The sequence below is a fragment of the Petromyzon marinus genome, chromosome 52 (genome assembly GCF_048934315.1).
Source record: "Petromyzon marinus isolate PM22_M1 ecotype Great Lakes invasive population chromosome 52, UKy_Petmar_22M1.pri1.0, whole genome shotgun sequence".
Lineage (NCBI taxonomy): Eukaryota > Metazoa > Chordata > Hyperoartia > Petromyzontiformes > Petromyzontidae > Petromyzon > Petromyzon marinus.
The window spans coordinates 1,484,009-1,503,683 of NC_133718.1; the positions used below are offsets into that span (position 1 = coordinate 1,484,009).

Genomic DNA, 19,675 nt, shown 5'->3' on the forward strand with positions numbered 1-19,675 from the left:
TTCTGGGTGAGATCGCCACGTGGGTAGAATGTGTGTCGTGCGCCCGCCTCCACCCGACGCACTATCAACGTTGGCTGAGTTAACGTATTTGAAAACATTTCGGTGACGGTGCGTCTGTGACGGTGCACAAAGCATCGCCAACAACAGCAGCAACAACCAACTCAACACTTCCTGTGTCAACGACATGCACGTAACATCCCTTCGTGTGCTATGAAGAAGGGCTCAGGTCCGAAACGTCACCTATTATATAGTTTTTTTTATCGAGCAAGGTTATTGTAAGAACTTTGGGGGGGGGGGGGGGGAAGAGACAATGGGTGGGAGGAGGGAGACAAAGTGGAACGGTGTGAGGGAAGCGGAAAGAGAAGTGAGGTGGCTTGCGGTGTGGTGAATGACTGGGTGGGTGGATGAGTGACTGATGGGTGGGTGAGTGGGTGGGTGGGTGGGTGAGTGGGTGGGTGAGTGGGCGGGTGAGTGGGCGGGTGAGTGAGTGGGCGGGTGGGAGAGTGGGTGGGGTCGCCGGGTGGTGTCGCCGGGTGGGGTCGCCGTTAGTGTCCTACGCTAAGAATCCGGCTACCTGAGTTCGATTCCAACACCGGTGGCGATTATCTGAACACGTCCTTGGCCTCAACACTGCCCATAGACTCAACACCGCACCATGGACTCAACAGGGCACCATAGACTCAACACTGCACCATAGACTCAGCACTGCACCATAGACTCAGCACTGCACCATAAAATCAACACCTCCCATAGACTCAACACTGCCTATAGACTCAACACTGCACCATAGACTCAACACTGCACCATAGACTCAACACTGCGCCATAGACTCAACACTGCCCATAGACTCAACACTGCCTATAGACTCAACACTGCACCATAGACTCAACACTACACCATAGACTCCACACTGCACCATAGACTCAACACTGCCCATAGACTCAACACTGCCCATTGACTCAACACTGCCCATAGACTCAATACTGCACGATAGACTCAACACTGCCCATAGACTCAACACTGCACCATAGACTCAACGCTGCACCATAGAATCAACACTGCCCATAGACTCAACACTGCACCATAGACTCAACGCTGCCCATAGACTCAACACTGCACCATAGACACAACACTGCCCATAGACTCAGCACTGCACCATGGGCTCAACACTGCCCACAGACTCAACATTGCCCATAGACTCAACACTGCACCATAGACTCAACACTGCACCATAGACTCAACACTGCCCATGTGTCATTTTTTTGCCAGTTTAAAGGGTTAAACCTATTACTACTGCCCATAGACTCAACACTGCACCGTAGACTCAGCACTGAACCATAGACTCAGCACTGCACCATAGACTGAACACTGCCCATAGACTCAACACTGCCTATAAACTCAACACTGCACCATAGACTCAACACTGCACCATAGACTCAGCACTGCACCATAGACTTAGCACTGCACCATAGACTCAACACTGCCCATAGACTCAACACTGCCTATAGACTCAACACTGCACCATAGACTCAACACTGCTCCATAGACGCAACACTGCCCATAGACTCAACACTGCACCATAGATTCAACACTGCCCATAGACTCAGCACTGCACCATGGACTCAACACTGCCCACAGACTCAACACTGCACCATAGACTCAACACTGCCCATAGGCTCAACACTGCACCATAGACTCAACACTGCACCATCGACTCAATACTGCCCATAGACTCAACACTGCCCATAGACTCAACACTGCCCATAGACTGAATACTGCACCATAGACTCAACACTGCCCATAGACTCAACACTGCACCATAGACTCAACACTGCACCATAGACTCAACACTGCACCATAGACTCAACACTGCACCATAGACTCAACACTGCCTATATACTCAACACTGCACCATAGACTCAACACTGCACCATGGACTCAACACTGCACCATGGACTCAACACTGCCCACAGACTCAACACTGCCCACAGACTCAACACTGCCCACAGACTCAACACTGCCCACACACTCAACACTGCACCATAGACTCAACACTGCCTATAGACTCAACACTGCACCATAGACTCAACACTGCCTATAGACTCAACACTGCACCATAAACTCAACACTGCCCATAGGCTCAACACTGCACCATAGACTCAACACTGCACCATAGACTCAACACTGCCCATAGACTCAGCACTGCACCATGGACTCAACACTCCCCACAGACTTAACACTGCCCACAGATTCAACACTGCCCACAGACTCAACACTGACCATAGACTCAACACTGCACCATAGACTCAGCACTGCACCATAGACTCAACACTGCACCATAGACTCAACACTCCCCATAGACTCAACACTGCACCATAGACTCAACACTGCCCATAGACTCAACATTGCACCATAGACTCAACACTGCCCATAGACTCAACACTGCACCATAGACTTAACACTGCACCATAGACTCAACACTGCCTATAGACTCAACACTGCACCATAGACTCAACACTGCCCATAGACTCAGCACTACACCATGGACTCAACACTGCTTACAGACTGAACACTGCCCACAGACTGAACACTGCACCATAGACTCAACACTGCACCATAGACTCAACACTGCCCATAAACTCAACACTGCACCATGGACTCAGCACTGCACCATAGACACAACACTGCACCATAGACTCAACACTGCACCATAGACTCAACACTGCACCATAGACTCAACACTGCCCATAGACTCAGCACTGCACCATAGACTCAACACTTCCCATAGACTCAACACTGCACCATAGACTCAACCCTGCCCATAGATTCAACAGTGCACCATAGACTCAACACTGCCCACAGACTCAACACTGCACCATAGACTCAACACTGCACCATAGACTCAACACTGCACCATAGACTCAACACTGCCCATAGACTCAGCACTGCACCATAGACTCAACACTGCCCATAGACTCAACACTGCACCATAGACTCAACACTGCCCATAGACTCAGCACTGCACCATAGACTCAACACTGCCCATAGACTCAACACTGCACCATAGACTCAGCACTGCACCATAGACTCAACACTGCACCATAGACTCAACACTGCACCATAGACTTAACACTGCCCATAGGCTCAACACTGCACCATAGACTCAGCACTGCCCATAGACTCAACACTGCCCATAGACTCAACACTGCACCATAGACTCAACACTGGCCATAGACTCAGCACTGCACCATCGACTCAACACTGCCCATAGACTCAACACTGCACCATAGACTCAGCACTGCACCATAGACTCAACACTGCCCATAGACTCAACACTGCGGCATAAACTCAACACTACCGTAGACTCAACACTCCACCATAGAATCAACACGGCACCATAGACTCAACACTGCACCATAGGCTCAACACTGCCCATGTGTCAGTTTTTGTGCCAGTTAAAAGGGTAAAACCTATTACTACTTCCCATAGACTCAACACTGCACAATAGACTCAACACTGCACCATAGACTCAACACTGCCCATAGACTCAACACTGCACCATAGACTCAACACTGCCCATAGACTCAACACTGCCCAATAAACTCAACACTGCACCATAGACTCAACATTACACCATAGACTCAACACTGCACCATGGACTCAACAGGGCACTATAGACTCAACACTGCACCATAGACTCAGCACTGCACCATAGACTCAGCACTGCACCATAGAATCAACACCTCCCATAGACTCAACACTGCACCATAGACTCAACACTGCACCATAGACTCAACACTGCCTATAGACTCAACACTGCCCAATAAACTCAACATTACACCATAGACTCAACACTGCACCATAGACTCAACACCGCACCATGGACTCAACAGGGCACCATAGACTCAACACTGCACCATAGACTCAGCACTGCACCATAGACTCAGCACTGCACCATAAAATCAACACCTCCCATAGACTCAACACTGCCTTTAGACTCAACACTGCACCATAGACTCAACACTGCACCATAGACTCAACACTGCGCCATAGACTCAACACTGCCCATAGACTTAACACTGCCTATAGACTCAACACTGCACCATAGACTCAACACTACACCATAGACTCCACACTGCACCATAGACACAACACTGCACCATAGACTCAACACTGCACCATAGACTCAACACTGCACCATAGACTCAACACTGCCCATAGACTCAGCACTGCACCATAGACTCAACACTTCCCATAGACTCAACACTGCACCATAGACTCAACCCTGCCCATAGATTCAACAGTGCACCATAGACTCAACACTGCCCACAGACTCAACACTGCACCATAGACTCAACACTGCACCATAGACTCAACACTGCACCATAGACTCAACACTGCCCATAGACTCAGCACTGCACCATAGACTCAACACTGCCCATAGACTCAACACTGCACCATAGACTCAACACTGCCCATAGACTCAGCACTGCACCATAGACTCAACACTGCCCATAGACTCAACACTGCACCATAGACTCAGCACTGCACCATAGACTCAACACTGCACCATAGACTCAACACTGCACCATAGACTTAACACTGCCCATAGGCTCAACACTGCACCATAGACTCAGCACTGCCCATAGACTCAACACTGCCCATAGACTCAACACTGCACCATAGACTCAACACTGCCCATAGACTCAGCACTGCACCATCGACTCAACACTGCCCATAGACTCAACACTGCACCATAGACTCAGCACTGCACCATAGACTCAACACTGCCCATAGACTCAACACTGCGGCATAAACTCAACACTACCGTAGACTCAACACTCCACCATAGAATCAACACGGCACCATAGACTCAACACTGCACCATAGGCTCAACACTGCCCATGTGTCAGTTTTTGTGCCAGTTAAAAGGGTAAAACCTATTACTACTTCCCATAGACTCAACACTGCACCATAGACTCAACACTGCACCATAGACTCAACACTGCCCATAGACTCAACACTGCACCATAGACTCAACACTGCCCATAGACTCAACACTGCCCAATAAACTCAACACTGCACCATAGACTCAACATTACACCATAGACTCAACACTGCACCATGGACTCAACAGGGCACTATAGACTCAACACTGCACCATAGACTCAGCACTGCACCATAGACTCAGCACTGCACCATAGAATCAACACCTCCCATAGACTCAACACTGCACCATAGACTCAACACTGCACCATAGACTCAACACTGCCTATAGACTCAACACTGCCCAATAAACTCAACATTACACCATAGACTCAACACTGCACCATAGACTCAACACCGCACCATGGACTCAACAGGGCACCATAGACTCAACACTGCACCATAGACTCAGCACTGCACCATAGACTCAGCACTGCACCATAAAATCAACACCTCCCATAGACTCAACACTGCCTATAGACTCAACACTGCACCATAGACTCAACACTGCACCATAGACTCAACACTGCGCCATAGACTCAACACTGCCCATAGACTCAACACTGCCTATAGACTCAACACTGCACCATAGACTCAACACTACACCATAGACTCCACACTGCACCATAGACTCAACACTGCCCATAGACTCAACACTGCCCATTGACTCAACACTGCCCATAGACTCAATACTGCACGATAGACTCAACACTGCCCATAGACTCAACACTGCACCATAGACTCAACGCTGCACCATAGAATCAACACTGCCCATAGACTCAACACTGCACCATAGACTCAACGCTGCCCATAGACTCAACACTGCACCATAGACACAACACTGCCCATAGACTCAGCACTGCACCATGGGCTCAACACTGCCCACAGACTCAACACTGCCCATAGACTCAACACTGCACCATAGACTCAACACTGCACCATAGACTCAACACTGCACATGTGTCATTTTTTTACCAGTTTAAAGGGTTAAACCTATTACTACTGCCCATAGACTCAACACTGCACCGTAGACTCAGCACTGAACCATAGACTCAGCACTGCACCATAGACTGAACACTGCCCATAGACTCAACACTGCCTATAAACTCAACACTGCACCATAGACTCAACACTGCACCATAGACTCAGCACTGCACCATAGACTTAGCACTGCACCATAGACTCAACACTGCCCATAGACTCAACACTGCCTATAGACTCAACACTGCACCATAGACTCAACACTGCTCCATAGACTCAACACTGCCCATAGAATCAACACTGCCCATAGACTCAACACTGCACCATAGATTCAACACTGCCCATAGACTCAGCACTGCACCATGGACTCAACACTGCCCACAGACTCAACACTGCACCATAGACTCAACACTGCCCATAGGCTCAACACTGCACCATAGACTCAACACTGCACCATCGACTCAATACTGCCCATAGACTCAACACTGCCCATAGACTGAATACTGCACCATAGACTCAACACTGCCCATAGACTCAACACTGCACCATAGACTCAACACTGCACCATAGACTCAACACTGCACCATAGACTCAACACTGCACCATATACTCAACACTGCCTATATACTCAACACTGCACCATAGACTCAACACTGCACCATGGACTCAACACTGCACCATGGACTCAACACTGCCCACAGACTCAACACTGCCCAAAGACTCAACACTGCCTATAGACTCAACACTGCACCATAGACTCAACACTGCCTATAGACTCAACACTGCACCATAAACTCAACACTGCCCATAGGCTCAACACTGCACCATAGACTCAACACTGCACCATAGACTCAACACTGCCCATAGACTCAGCACTGCACCATGGACTCAACACTCCCCACAGACTTAACACTGCCCACAGATTCAACACTGCCCACAGACTCAACACTGACCAAAGACTCAACACTGCACCATAGACTCAGCACTGCACCATAGACTCAACACTGCACCATAGACTCAACACTCCCCATAGACTCAACACTGCACCATAGACTCAACACTGCCCATAGACTCAACATTGCACCATAGACTCAACACTGCCCATAGACTCAACACTGCACCATAGACTTAAAACTGCACCATAGACTCAACACTGCCTATAGACTCAACACTGCACCATAGACTCAACACTGCCCATAGACTCAGCACTACACCATGGACTCAACACTGCCTACAGACTGAACACTGCCCACAGACTGAACACTGCACCATAGACTCAACACTGCACCGTAGACTCAACACTGCCCATAAACTCAACACTGCACCATGGACTCAGCACTGCACCATAGACACAACACTGCACCATAGACTCAACACTGCACCATAGACTCAACACTGCACCATAGACTCAACACTGCCCATAGACTCAGCACTGCACCATAGACTCAACACTTCCCATAGACTCAACACTGCACCATAGACTCAACCCTGCCCATAGATTCAACAGTGCACCATAGACTCAACACTGCCCACAGACTCAACACTGCACCATAGACTCAACACTGCACCATAGACTCAACACTGCACCATAGACTCAACACTGCCCATAGACTCAGCACTGCACCATAGACTCAACACTGCCCATAGACTCAACACTGCACCATAGACTCAACACTGCCCATAGACTCAGCACTGCACCATAGACTCAACACTGCCCATAGACTCAACACTGCACCATAGACTCAGCACTGCACCATAGACTCAACACTGCACCATAGACTCAACACTGCACCATAGACTTAACACTGCCCATAGGCTCAACACTGCACCATAGACTCAGCACTGCCCATAGACTCAACACTGCCCATAGACTCAACACTGCACCATAGGCTCAACACTGCCCATAGACTCTGCACTGCACCATAGACTCAACACTGCACCATAGACTCAACACTGCACCATAGACTCAGCACTGCACCATAGACTTAACACTGCCCATAGGCTCAACACTGCACCATAGACTCAGCACTGCCCACAGACTCAACACTGCCCATAGGCTCAACACTGCACCATAGACTCAACACTGCACCATAGACTCAACACTGCACCATAGACTCAACACTGCCCACAGACTCAACACTGCCCACAGACTCAACACTGCCCATAGACTCAACACTGCCCACAGACTCAACACTGCACCACAGACTCAACACTGCCCACAGACTCAACACTGCCCATAGACTCAACACTGCCCACAGACTCAACACTGCACCACAGACTCAACACTGCCCACAGACTCAACACTGCCCATAGACTCAACACTGTCCATAGACTCAACACTGCACCATAGACTTAACACTGCACCATAGACTCAACACTGCCTATAGACTCAACACTGCACCATAGACTCAACACTGCCCATAGACTCAGCACTACACCATGGACTCAACACTGCCTACAGACTCAACACTGCCCACAGACTGAACACTGCACCATAGACTCAACACTGCACCATAGACTCAACACTGCCCACAGACTCAACACTGCCCAGAGATTCAACACTGCCCACAGACTCAACACTGCCCATAGACTCAACACTGCACCATAGACTCAACACTGCCCATGTGTCAGTTTTTGTGCCAGTTAAAAGGGTAAAACCTATTACTACTTCCCATAGACTCAACACTGCACCATAGACTCAACACTGCCCATAGACTCAACACTGCACCATAGACTCAACACTGCCCATAGACTCAGCACTGCACCATCGACTCAACACTGCCCATAGACTCAACACTGCACCATAGACTCAGCACTGCACCATAGACTCAACACTGCACCATAGACTCAACACTGCACCATAGACTCAGCACTGCACCATAGACTTAACACTGCCCATAGGCTCAACACTGCACCATAGACTCAGCACTGCCCACAGACTCAACACTGCCCATAGGCTCAACACTGCACCATAGACTCAACACTGCACCATAGACTCAACACTGCACCATAGACTCAACACTGCCCACAGACTCAACACTGCCCACAGACTCAACACTGCCCATAGACTTAACACTGCCCACAGACTCAACACTGCACCACAGACTCAACACTGCCCACAGACTCAACACTGCCCATAGACTCAACACTGCCCACAGACTCAACACTGCACCACAGACTCAACACTGCCCACAGACTCAACACTGCCCATAGACTCAACACTGCCCATAGACTCAACACTGCACCATAGACTTAACACTGCACCATAGACTCAACACTGCCTATAGACTCAACACTGCACCATAGACTCAACACTGCCCATAGACTCAGCACTACACCATGGACTCAACACTGCCTACAGACTCAACACTGCCCACAGACTGAACACTGCACCATAGACTCAACACTGCACCATGGACTCAACACTGCCCACAGACTCAACACTGCCCAGAGATTCAACACTGCCCACAGACTCAACACTGCCCATAGACTCAACACTGCACCATAGACTCAACACTGCCCATAAACTCAACACTGCACTATGGACTCAGCACTGCACCATAGACACAACACTGCACCATAGACTCAACACTGCACCATAGACTCAACACTGCACCATAGACTCAACACTGCCCATAGACTCAGCAATGCACCATAGACTCAACACTTCCCATAGACTCAACACTGCACCATAGACTCAACCCTGCCCATAGATTCAACAGTGCACCATAGACTCAACACTGCCCACAGACTCAATACTGCACCATAGACTCAACACTGCACCATAGACTCAACACTGCACCATAGACTCAACACTGCCCATAGACTCAGCACTGCACCATAGACTCAACACTGCCCATAGACTCAACACTGCACCATAGACTCAACACTGCCCATAGACTCAGTACTGCACCATAGACTCAACACTGCCCATAGACTCAACACTGCACCATAGACTCAGCACTGCACCATAGACTCAACACTGCACCATAGACTCAACACTGCACCATAGACTTAACACTGCCCATAGGCTCAACACTGCACCATAGACTCAGCACTGCCCATAGACTCAACACTGCCCATAGACTCAACACTGCACCATAGACTCAACACTGCCCATAGACTCAGCACTGCACCATAGACTCAACACTGCCCATAGACTCAACACTGCACCATAGACTCAGCACTGCACCATAGACTCAACACTGCACCATAGACTCAACACTGCACCATAGACTCAGCACTGCACCATAGACTTAACACTGCCCATAGGCTCAACACTGCACCATAGACTCAGCACTGCCCATAGACTCAACACTGCCCATAGGCTCAACACTGCACCATAGACTCAACACTGCACCATAGACTCAACACTGCCCATAGACTCAGCACTGCCCATAGACTCAGCACTGCACCATAGACTCAACACTGCCCATAGACTCAGCACTGCACCATAGACTCAACACTGCCCATAGACTCAGCACTGCACCATAGACTCAACACTGCCCATAGACTCAACACTGCACCATAGACTCAACACTGCACCATAGACTCAACACTGCCCACAGACTCAACACTGCCCACAGACTCAACACTGCCCACAGACTCAACACTGCCCATAGACTCAACACTGCCCCTGGACATGAAGCAGTCCCCCTCCTTAACCTCCCTCCGTTCCTCTCTTAAAGCCTCGCCCCCTCTCTTCTTCATCGCTCATTCCCCTTCGCTCGCCCCTCCACTCCTTCCCTTCCTTCCTCTGTAGCACCTTTTCTTGAGCCCCCCCCCCCTTTAAGTTCCCCCTCTTCTCACTGTCACTCATTCCTCGCTCCTTCTCCCTGTCACTCATTCCTCACTCCTTCTCCCTGTCACTCATTCCTCACTCCTTGTCACTGTATCTCATTCCTCACTCCTGCTCGCTGCCACTCATTCCTCATTCTCCCTGTCACTCATTCCTCACTCCTTGTCACTGTATCTCATTCCTCACTCCTTGCTGTCACTCATTCCACACTCCTTCTCCCTGTCACTCATTCCTCACTCCTTGTCACTGTATCTCATTCCTCACTCCTGCTCGCTGTCACTCATTCCTCACTCCTTCTCCCTGTCACTCATTCCTCACTCCTTGTCACTGTATCTCATTCCTCCCTCCTGCTCGCTGTCACTCATTCCTCATTCCTTCTCCTTGTCACTCATTCCTCACTCCTACTCGCTGTCACTCATTCCTCACTCCTGCTCGTTCACTCATTCCTCACTCCTCCCTGTCACTCATTCTGCACTCCTTGCTGTCACTCATTCCTCATTCCTTCTTCCTGTCACTCATTCCTCACTGCTTCTTGCTGTCACTCATTGCTCACTCCTTCTCACTGTCATTCATTCCTCACTCCCCGCTGTCACTCATTCCTCACTCCTCCCTGTCACTCATTCCTCACTCCTTGTCACCATCACTCATTCCTCACTGCCTGTCACATTCACTCATTCCTCACTTCCTGTCTCTGTCACTCATTCCTCACTCATTGCTGTCACTCATTCCTCACTCCTGCTCGCTGTCACTCATTCCTCACTCCCCGCTGTCACTCATTCCTCACTCCTGCTTGCTGTCACTCATTCCTCACTCCCCGCTGTCACTCATTCCTCACTCCTTCTCACTGTCACTCATTCCTCACTCCCTGTAACATTCACTCATTCCTCACTCCCTGTCGCTGTCACTCATTCCTCACTCCTTGCTGTCACTCATTCCACACTCCCCGCTGTCACTCATTCCTCACTCCTTCTCACTGTCATTCATTCCTCTCACTCCTTGCAGCACCGCTCCTGGCATCTCCACCATCCCATCACCTCATCACCTCATCACCACATCATCACATCACCTCATCACCGAATCACCACATCACCACATCACCACATCACCTCATCACCACATCACCACATCACCACATCATCACATCACCGAATCACCTCATCACTGCATCACCTCATCACCTCATCACCTCATCACCACATCACCTCATCACCTCATCACCACATCACCACATCACCTCATCACCACATCACCGCATCACTGCATCACCTCATCACCACATCATCACATCACCACATCACCTCATCACCACATCACCCCATCACCACATCACCTCATCACCACATCACCACATCACCACATCACCTCATCACCACATCACCACATCACCTCATCACCACATCACCACATCACCACATCACCTCATCACCACATCACCACATTACCACATCACCTCATCACCACATCACCACATCACCTCATCACCACATCACCTCATCACCTCATCACCACATCACCGCTGTGTCGGCTACGTTGGAGGTGATCCCTCCCCATCCCCACATCCCCCTCCGATACATTCCGTTACGTGAGCCGGCCTAGACGCGACACCACAAACGAATCGACGTGTTCCTCAGTAACCATGCGGCCTTGATAGTATATATATAAAAAATGCGTTGACGTTTCGGGCAATGGTCCTTATTTTTCACAGCTCTGAGTGTGGTGAGTTTTGTTGTTGTTTGTTGTTGTTGTTGAAGTGTGCTTGTACACCACTCTGTGTGTAGGTCGACTCAGCCTCAAAAATGAGTACCTGGCACGGTGTTTAAACGTTGCCACTGGAGAGACAAAGGCGGCCGGGCGTGTAGTTTGCCACCCACCCCCTTGAGTGCCGTGCCGGCCTTCATAGGCGCTACTCGCTAAACGGCACTTGCCCCAACATTCTGTTAAAGGCTATACGGGGGGATCTTTGTCTGTATGTTGAATTTCTTTCGCACCGTATGTAAGCCAACGGTGCTAATCGCAGGCGCGGGGGAAGGACAACAAGCTAAAGACCAAGGTCAGTTCTCAAGAGATGAGGTCGTCAATCTGGATGATGATGATGATTTTAAAGTGGCGTAGCCCCAGTGGCTTCCTGGCCACGCAGCAGTACGGCTGGCTACGTACGGTGCGAAGGAGAGTCGCACGTGCGGTTACACCAACGCTGTCGAGTGCTTCGTGTCGTTCGTGACGTGATGCGTGTGCTGTGTGTGTGTGTGCTGTGTGTGTGTGGTGTGTGTGTGCTGTGTGTGTGTGCTGTGTGTGTGCTGTGTGTGTGTGCTGTGTGTGTGCGCTGTGTGTGTGCTGTGTGTGTGCGCTGTGTGTGTGCTGTGTGTGTGTGCTGTGTGTGTGTGCTGTGTGTGTGTGCTGTGTGTGTGCTGTGTGTGTGCTGTGTGTGAGCTGCGTGTGTGCTGTGTGTGTGCTGTGTGTGTGTGTGCTGTGTGTGTGCTGTGTGTGTGCTGTGTGTGTGCTGTGTGTGTTCTGTGTGTGTGTGCTGTGTGTGTGTGCTGTGTGTGTGCTGTGTGTGTGCTGTGTGTGTGCTGCGTGTGTGTGCTGTGTGTTCTGTGTGTGTGCGCTGTGTGTGTGCTGCGTGTGTGTGCTGTGTGTGTGCTGTGTGTGTGCGCTGTGTGTGTGTGCTGTGTGTGTGTGCTGTGTGTGTGCTGTGTGTGTGTGCTGTGTGTGTGTTGTGTGTGTGCTGTGTGTGTGCGCTGTGTGTGTGCTGCGTGTGTGCTGTGTGTGTGCGCTGTGTGTGTGCTGTGTGTGTGCTGTGTGTGTGCTGTGTGTGTGTGTGCTGTGTGTGCGCTGTGTGTGTGCTGCGTGTGTGTGCGCTGTGTGTGTGTGCTGCGTGTGTGTGCTGTGTGTGTGTGTGTGCTGTGTGTGTGTGTGCTGTGTGTGTGTGTGCTGCGTGTGTGCTGTGTGTGTGTGCTGTGTGTGTGTGCCGTGTGTGTGTGCTGTGTTCTGTCGCCCACCACCACGACCTCCTCCTCCTCGTCCTCCTCCTCGTCCTCCTCCTCCTCGTCGTCGTCGTCGTCGCCGCTTGACAGACGTCGAACATCTCTCTCGCGCTCAAGTGCCTCATCAGCCTGTCCACCCTCATCCTGCTGGGACTCATCGTGGTCTACCACGCACGCGAGATACAGGTCGGAGCCGCACGCTCACACTCACACTCAGACTCACACTCAGACTCACACTCACACTCGGACTCACACCCAGACTCACACCCAGACTCACACCCAGACTCACACTCAGACTCACACTCACACTCGGGCGCACACCCAGACTCACACCCAGACTCACACTCAGACTCACACTCAGACTCACACTCAGACTCACACTCAGACTCACAGACAGACTCACACCCAGACTCACACTCACACTCAGACTCACACTCAGACTCACACTCAGACTCACACTCAGACTCGGACTCACACTCACACTCGGACTCACACCCAGACTCACACCCAGACTCACACCCAGACTCACACTCAGACTCACACTCAGACTCACACTCGGGCTCACACTCAGACTCACACTCAGACTCACACTCAGACTCACACTCGGGCTCACACCCAGACTCACACTCAGACTCACACTCGGGCTCACACCCAGACTCACACTCAGACTCACACTCGGGATCACACCCAGACTCACACTCAGGCTCACACTCGGGCTCACACTCAGACTCACACTCAGACTCACTCTCACACTCAGACTCACACTCGGGCGCACACCCAGACTCACACTCAGACTCACACTCGGGCGCACACCCAGACTCACACTCAGACTCACACTCGGACTCACACTCAGACTCACACTCAGACTCACACTCGGGCTCACACCCAGACTCACACTCAGGCTCACACTCGGGCTCACACTCAGACTCACACTCAGACTCACACTCGGGCTCACACCCAGACTCACACACAGACTCACACCCAGACTCACACTCGGGCTCACACTCAGACTCACACTCACACTCAGACTCACACTCAGACTCACACTCAGACTCACACTCGGGCTTACACTCAGACTCACACTCAGACTCACACTCAGACTCACACTCGGGCTCACACTCAGACTCACACACAGACTCACACCCAGACTCACACTCGGGCGCACACTCAGACTCACACTCACACTCAGACTCACACCCAGACTCACACTCGGGCTCACACTCAGACTCACACTCACACTCAGACTCACACTCAGACTCACACTCGGGCGCACACCCAGGCTCACACTCAGACTCACACTCGGGCTCACACTCAGACTCACACTCAGACTCGCACTCAGACTCACACCCAGACTCATACTCAGACTCACACTCGGACTCACACCCAGACTCACACCCAGACTCACACTCGGGCTCACACTCGGACTCAGACTCACACTCAGACTCACACTCAAACTCACACTCAGACTCACACTCAGACTCGCACTCAGACTCACACTCAAACTCACACTCAGACTCACACTCAGACTCACACTCAGACTCACACTCGGACTCACACTCAGACACACACTCAGACTCACACTCACACTCAGACACACACTCAGACACACACTCAGACACACACTCAGACACACACTCAGACTCACAGTAACACTCACACTCAGACTCACACTCGGACTCACCCTCACACTCAGACTCACACTCAGACTCACACTCAGACTCACACTCAGACTCACACTCAGACTCACACTCAGAATCACACTCAGACTCACACTCGGGCTCACATTCAGACTCACACTCAGACTCACACCCAGAGTCACACTCAGACTCACACTCAGACTCACACTCAGACACACACTCAGACTCACACTCACACTCAGACTCACACCCAGACTCACACTCGGGCTCACACTCAGACTCAGACTCACACTCAGACTCACACTCGGGCTCACACTCACACTCAGACTCACACTCGGGCGCACACCCAGGCTCACACTCAGACTCACACTCGGGCTCACACTCAGACTCACACTCAGACTCGCACTCAGACTCACACCCAGACTCATACTCAGACTCACACTCGGACTCACACCCAGACTCACACCCAGACTCACACTCGGGCTCACACTCGGACTCAGACTCACACTCAGACTCACACTCAAACTCACACTCAGACTCACACTCAGACTCGCACTCAGACTCACACTCAAACTCACACTCAGACTCACACTCAGACTCACACTCAGACTCACACTCGGACTCACACTCAGACACACACTCAGACTCACACTCACACTCAGACACACACTCAGACACACACTCAGACACACACTCAGACTCACACTCACACTCAAACACACACTCAGACACACACTCACACTCAGACTCACAGTAACACTCACACTCAGACTCACACTCGGACTCACACTCAGACTCCCACTCAGACTCACACTCAGACTTGCACTCAGACTCACACTCAGACTCACACTCAGACTCACACTCAGACACACACTCAGACTCACACTCAGAATCACACTCAGACTCACACTCGGGCTCACATTCAGACTCACACTCAGACTCACACCCAGAGTCACACTCAGACTCACACTCAGACTCACACTCAGACACACACTCAGACTCACACTCACACTCAGACTCACACCCAAACTCACACTCGGGCTCACACTCAGACTCAGACTCACACTCAGACTCACACTCGGGCTCACACTCACACTCAGACTCACACCCAGAGTCACACTCAGAATCACACTCAGACTCACACTCAGACTCACACTCGGGCTCACACTCAGACTCACACACAGACTCACACTCAGACTCACACTCACACTCACACCCAGACTCACACTCAGACTCACACTCAGACTCACACTCACACTCAGACTCAACTCACACTCAGACTCACACTCAGACTCACACTCAGACTCAGACTCACACTCACACTCAGACTCACACTCAGACTCACACCCACACCCAGACTCACACTCAGACTCACACTCAGACTCACATTCACACTCAGACTCACACCCAGACTCACACCCGCCCACTTACCCAACGCGTCTATAACTCTTGCTCTAGTTGTTTCAGCTCTCTCGCTACATTTCCTCCTCAGCAGTCCGCCTGCTGTATATATTTATATAAATCACCTGCAGACGATGGCTTGTGTTGCTATCGATACGTCGTGATTTATTAGTTGTTTTTTCTATCTACGTGACTTTACTGACAGAAGCAAAGAATATGAATTCCTGCAGTCACAAATGCTTCAAATAAAGATTAGGACAATACACTATACACTACATTTGTTAATGTTGTAGTGGGTTAACTCTCCAAACACACCAATGGTTAGTGCTGCACTAGTATACTACATTATACACTACACTACTATACACTACACTACTATACACTACACTATACACTACACTATACACTACACTACATTTGTTAATGTTGTGGTGAGTTAACTCTCCAAACACACCAATGGTTAGTGCTGCACTAGTATACTACATTATACACTATATTATACACTACACTACTATACACTACACTATAATTGTAAATGTTGTACTGGGTTAACTCTCCAAACACACAAGCGGTTAGTGCTGAACCAGTAACCGATTTGTCCACGCTTTCTTTACGTGACAAACCCCTTACTAATCGTCTATGTCGGGTGGTGGCGGGTTTAACAACACATTTATGTTCATGCGATCCAACCCATATTTATAAAAAAAAGTATTATTACGGACAATATTGGTAGTGAAAGTCTACTACGACTAGTAAGTGGTACGCGTTAAACGGATTGTTTTCCCTGCTCCAGTCCTGCCGGAGCTAATCCAGCAAGCCCAAACGGATTGTTAATCTCACATCCTGGATTTAACTCTGACTTCCTGGATCCTGTCTTGAGGATTCTGGGCGACATTTTAGTGACAACCGTTGTTGTTGTTGTTGTTTTATCTCATTGCTGATGAATTTGGTCGTGAGAATTGCTTTTGAACTCGCCCACTGTGAGCGAGTGTGCCAGTGTGTGGTGTGGGTGAGTGGGTGAAGTGGATGAGTGAGGGAGTCGGTGGGTAGGTGAGTGAGTGAGCGTGTGAGTGAATGATTGAGTGGGGTGAGTGAGTGAGGGAGTTGGGTGGGTGGGTGAGTGAATGACTGGGTAGGCGTGTGAGTGAATGATTGAGTGGGGTGAGTGAGGGAGTTGGGTGGGTGGGTGAGTGAATGATTGGGTAGGCGTGTGAGAGTGAGTGAGCGTCTGAGTGAGTGAATGAGTGAGTGGGGTGAGTGAGTGAGTGAGTCGGGTGGGTGGGTGAGTGAATGACTGGGTAGGCGTGTGAGTGAGTGAGTGAATGAGTGAGTGAGTGGAGTGAGTGAGCCTGAATGAGTGAGTGAGTGGGGTGAGTCAGTGAGCTGAAATAATCATCGGCGCATTGTTAGACGCTTGTACACCACGTGACAATTCAATTTGGTTGGCTGTGTCAGGTGGTGAAGGTTCTCGATGACACATCATCAGGCCACAATTACGTTTCTTGGCCGAACCCAAACATCTAATTAATTATGAACAATGCCATTGGTTGCCACAGACCCTGTGCACAGTTAGCCTCTTGGTATTGTGACGAGGTGCGGTTATGCTCGTGAGTGGTCTAAACCCAGACCCTATAGACTCGATATATCCTATGCCACATACTCTATACCCTATAGCCCATACTCTAGAGGCGGGGGGAGAGGCGGGGGGGGAGGGGCGGTGTTCAACAGCTGAACAGCGCCACGTGCATTTTCCGCTAATTACAAACACAAGAGAAATACAACTCAAAAACTACGTTTTATTTTACCAGGTAGGGCCCTCTGAGCTGTATAGCTCTTGTTCAGAAGCGATCTGGCCATCACCAATGATAGCTCAGCGAAGTGGTGGCTCATCATCATCATCATCGCGTGTAACATGTAGAACAGCAGCAGACAAATAATCTAAACGCGTGGACGTTCATTCTGAACGTGGAGGGCAATGACCGGAGGACCCGGGAGAAAAATCCACGCGACCACGGGGGGCGAGATAGAGAGAGAGAGAGACACACCGGAAAGTCCAAAATCTACCAGCAGGCGTCGGCGTCGAACCCACGCGTTCCTGCGTACTCGCCGAGGGAGTTAATGACCGTGGCGTCCAATATTCAAAGTCTCAAGGTGGGGGGAGGAAGGGGAGTAGGGGGGAGGGGGTGGGAGTGGGTGCAGGTGAGTGGGGGGCAAGTGCCCCCCATCGCTCCCCACCCGCCTCCCCTCCCCCACACAACTTTGGGCCCGTCACTGCCCCACTCACGGCCCCCCATTGCAGCCACCATCAAACATGAAGACCCCCCCCCCCCGTCCCGTGTAGCCTTAACAGACTGTTGGGGCAAGTGCTGTTAGCGAGCAGCACCCACGAAGTCCGGCACGGTACATGAGGGGGTGGGTGGCCAGCACCACGCCCGGCCGCCTTTGTCTCCCCCAGTGGCGATGTTTACTACACATCGTACCGAGTATTCATTTGAGGATGAGCCGACCGGTCCAGATAATCGTCACCGGTGTTGACCGTGATGCCGGGTTCGTAGCGCAGCGCGCTAACTGCTGGACTACCGCTTCCCACTCATAACACACACAAAGACAAAGATCCCTCGCATAGCCTTCACAGACTGTTGGGGCAAGTGCCGTTCGCGAGCACTCATAAAAAACACACGTACACTGTTTGCACACACAAGGTGGACAGGCAGACAGACACATCCAGCACTCGCACACAAGACACGGTGTCACGGTTATGCAGACGGTGTCAAACACGCAGTGTCACCAGCACAATCCGAGCCACGGGAATCGAACTCGGGACGCCGGTTTACGTAGCGCAGCAGGCTGGCCGCCACACCACGGCTCTCCACCATCACCACCATCAC

General features: G+C 50.7%; 1 protein-coding gene across 2 annotated transcripts in view; it reads left to right on the forward strand.

Annotated features, from left to right (window-relative positions):
* Positions 1 to 19,675, forward strand: part of KCNN1 (potassium calcium-activated channel subfamily N member 1) — a 140,364-nt gene that overhangs the window by 18,238 nt on the left and 102,451 nt on the right. For both annotated transcript variants that reach the window (XM_032973829.2, XM_032973830.2), the window contains exon 2: positions 13,840 to 13,935. In XM_032973829.2, the coding sequence (XP_032829720.1) occupies positions 13,840 to 13,935 (96 nt within the window). The remainder of the gene's footprint in view (positions 1 to 13,839; positions 13,936 to 19,675) is intronic.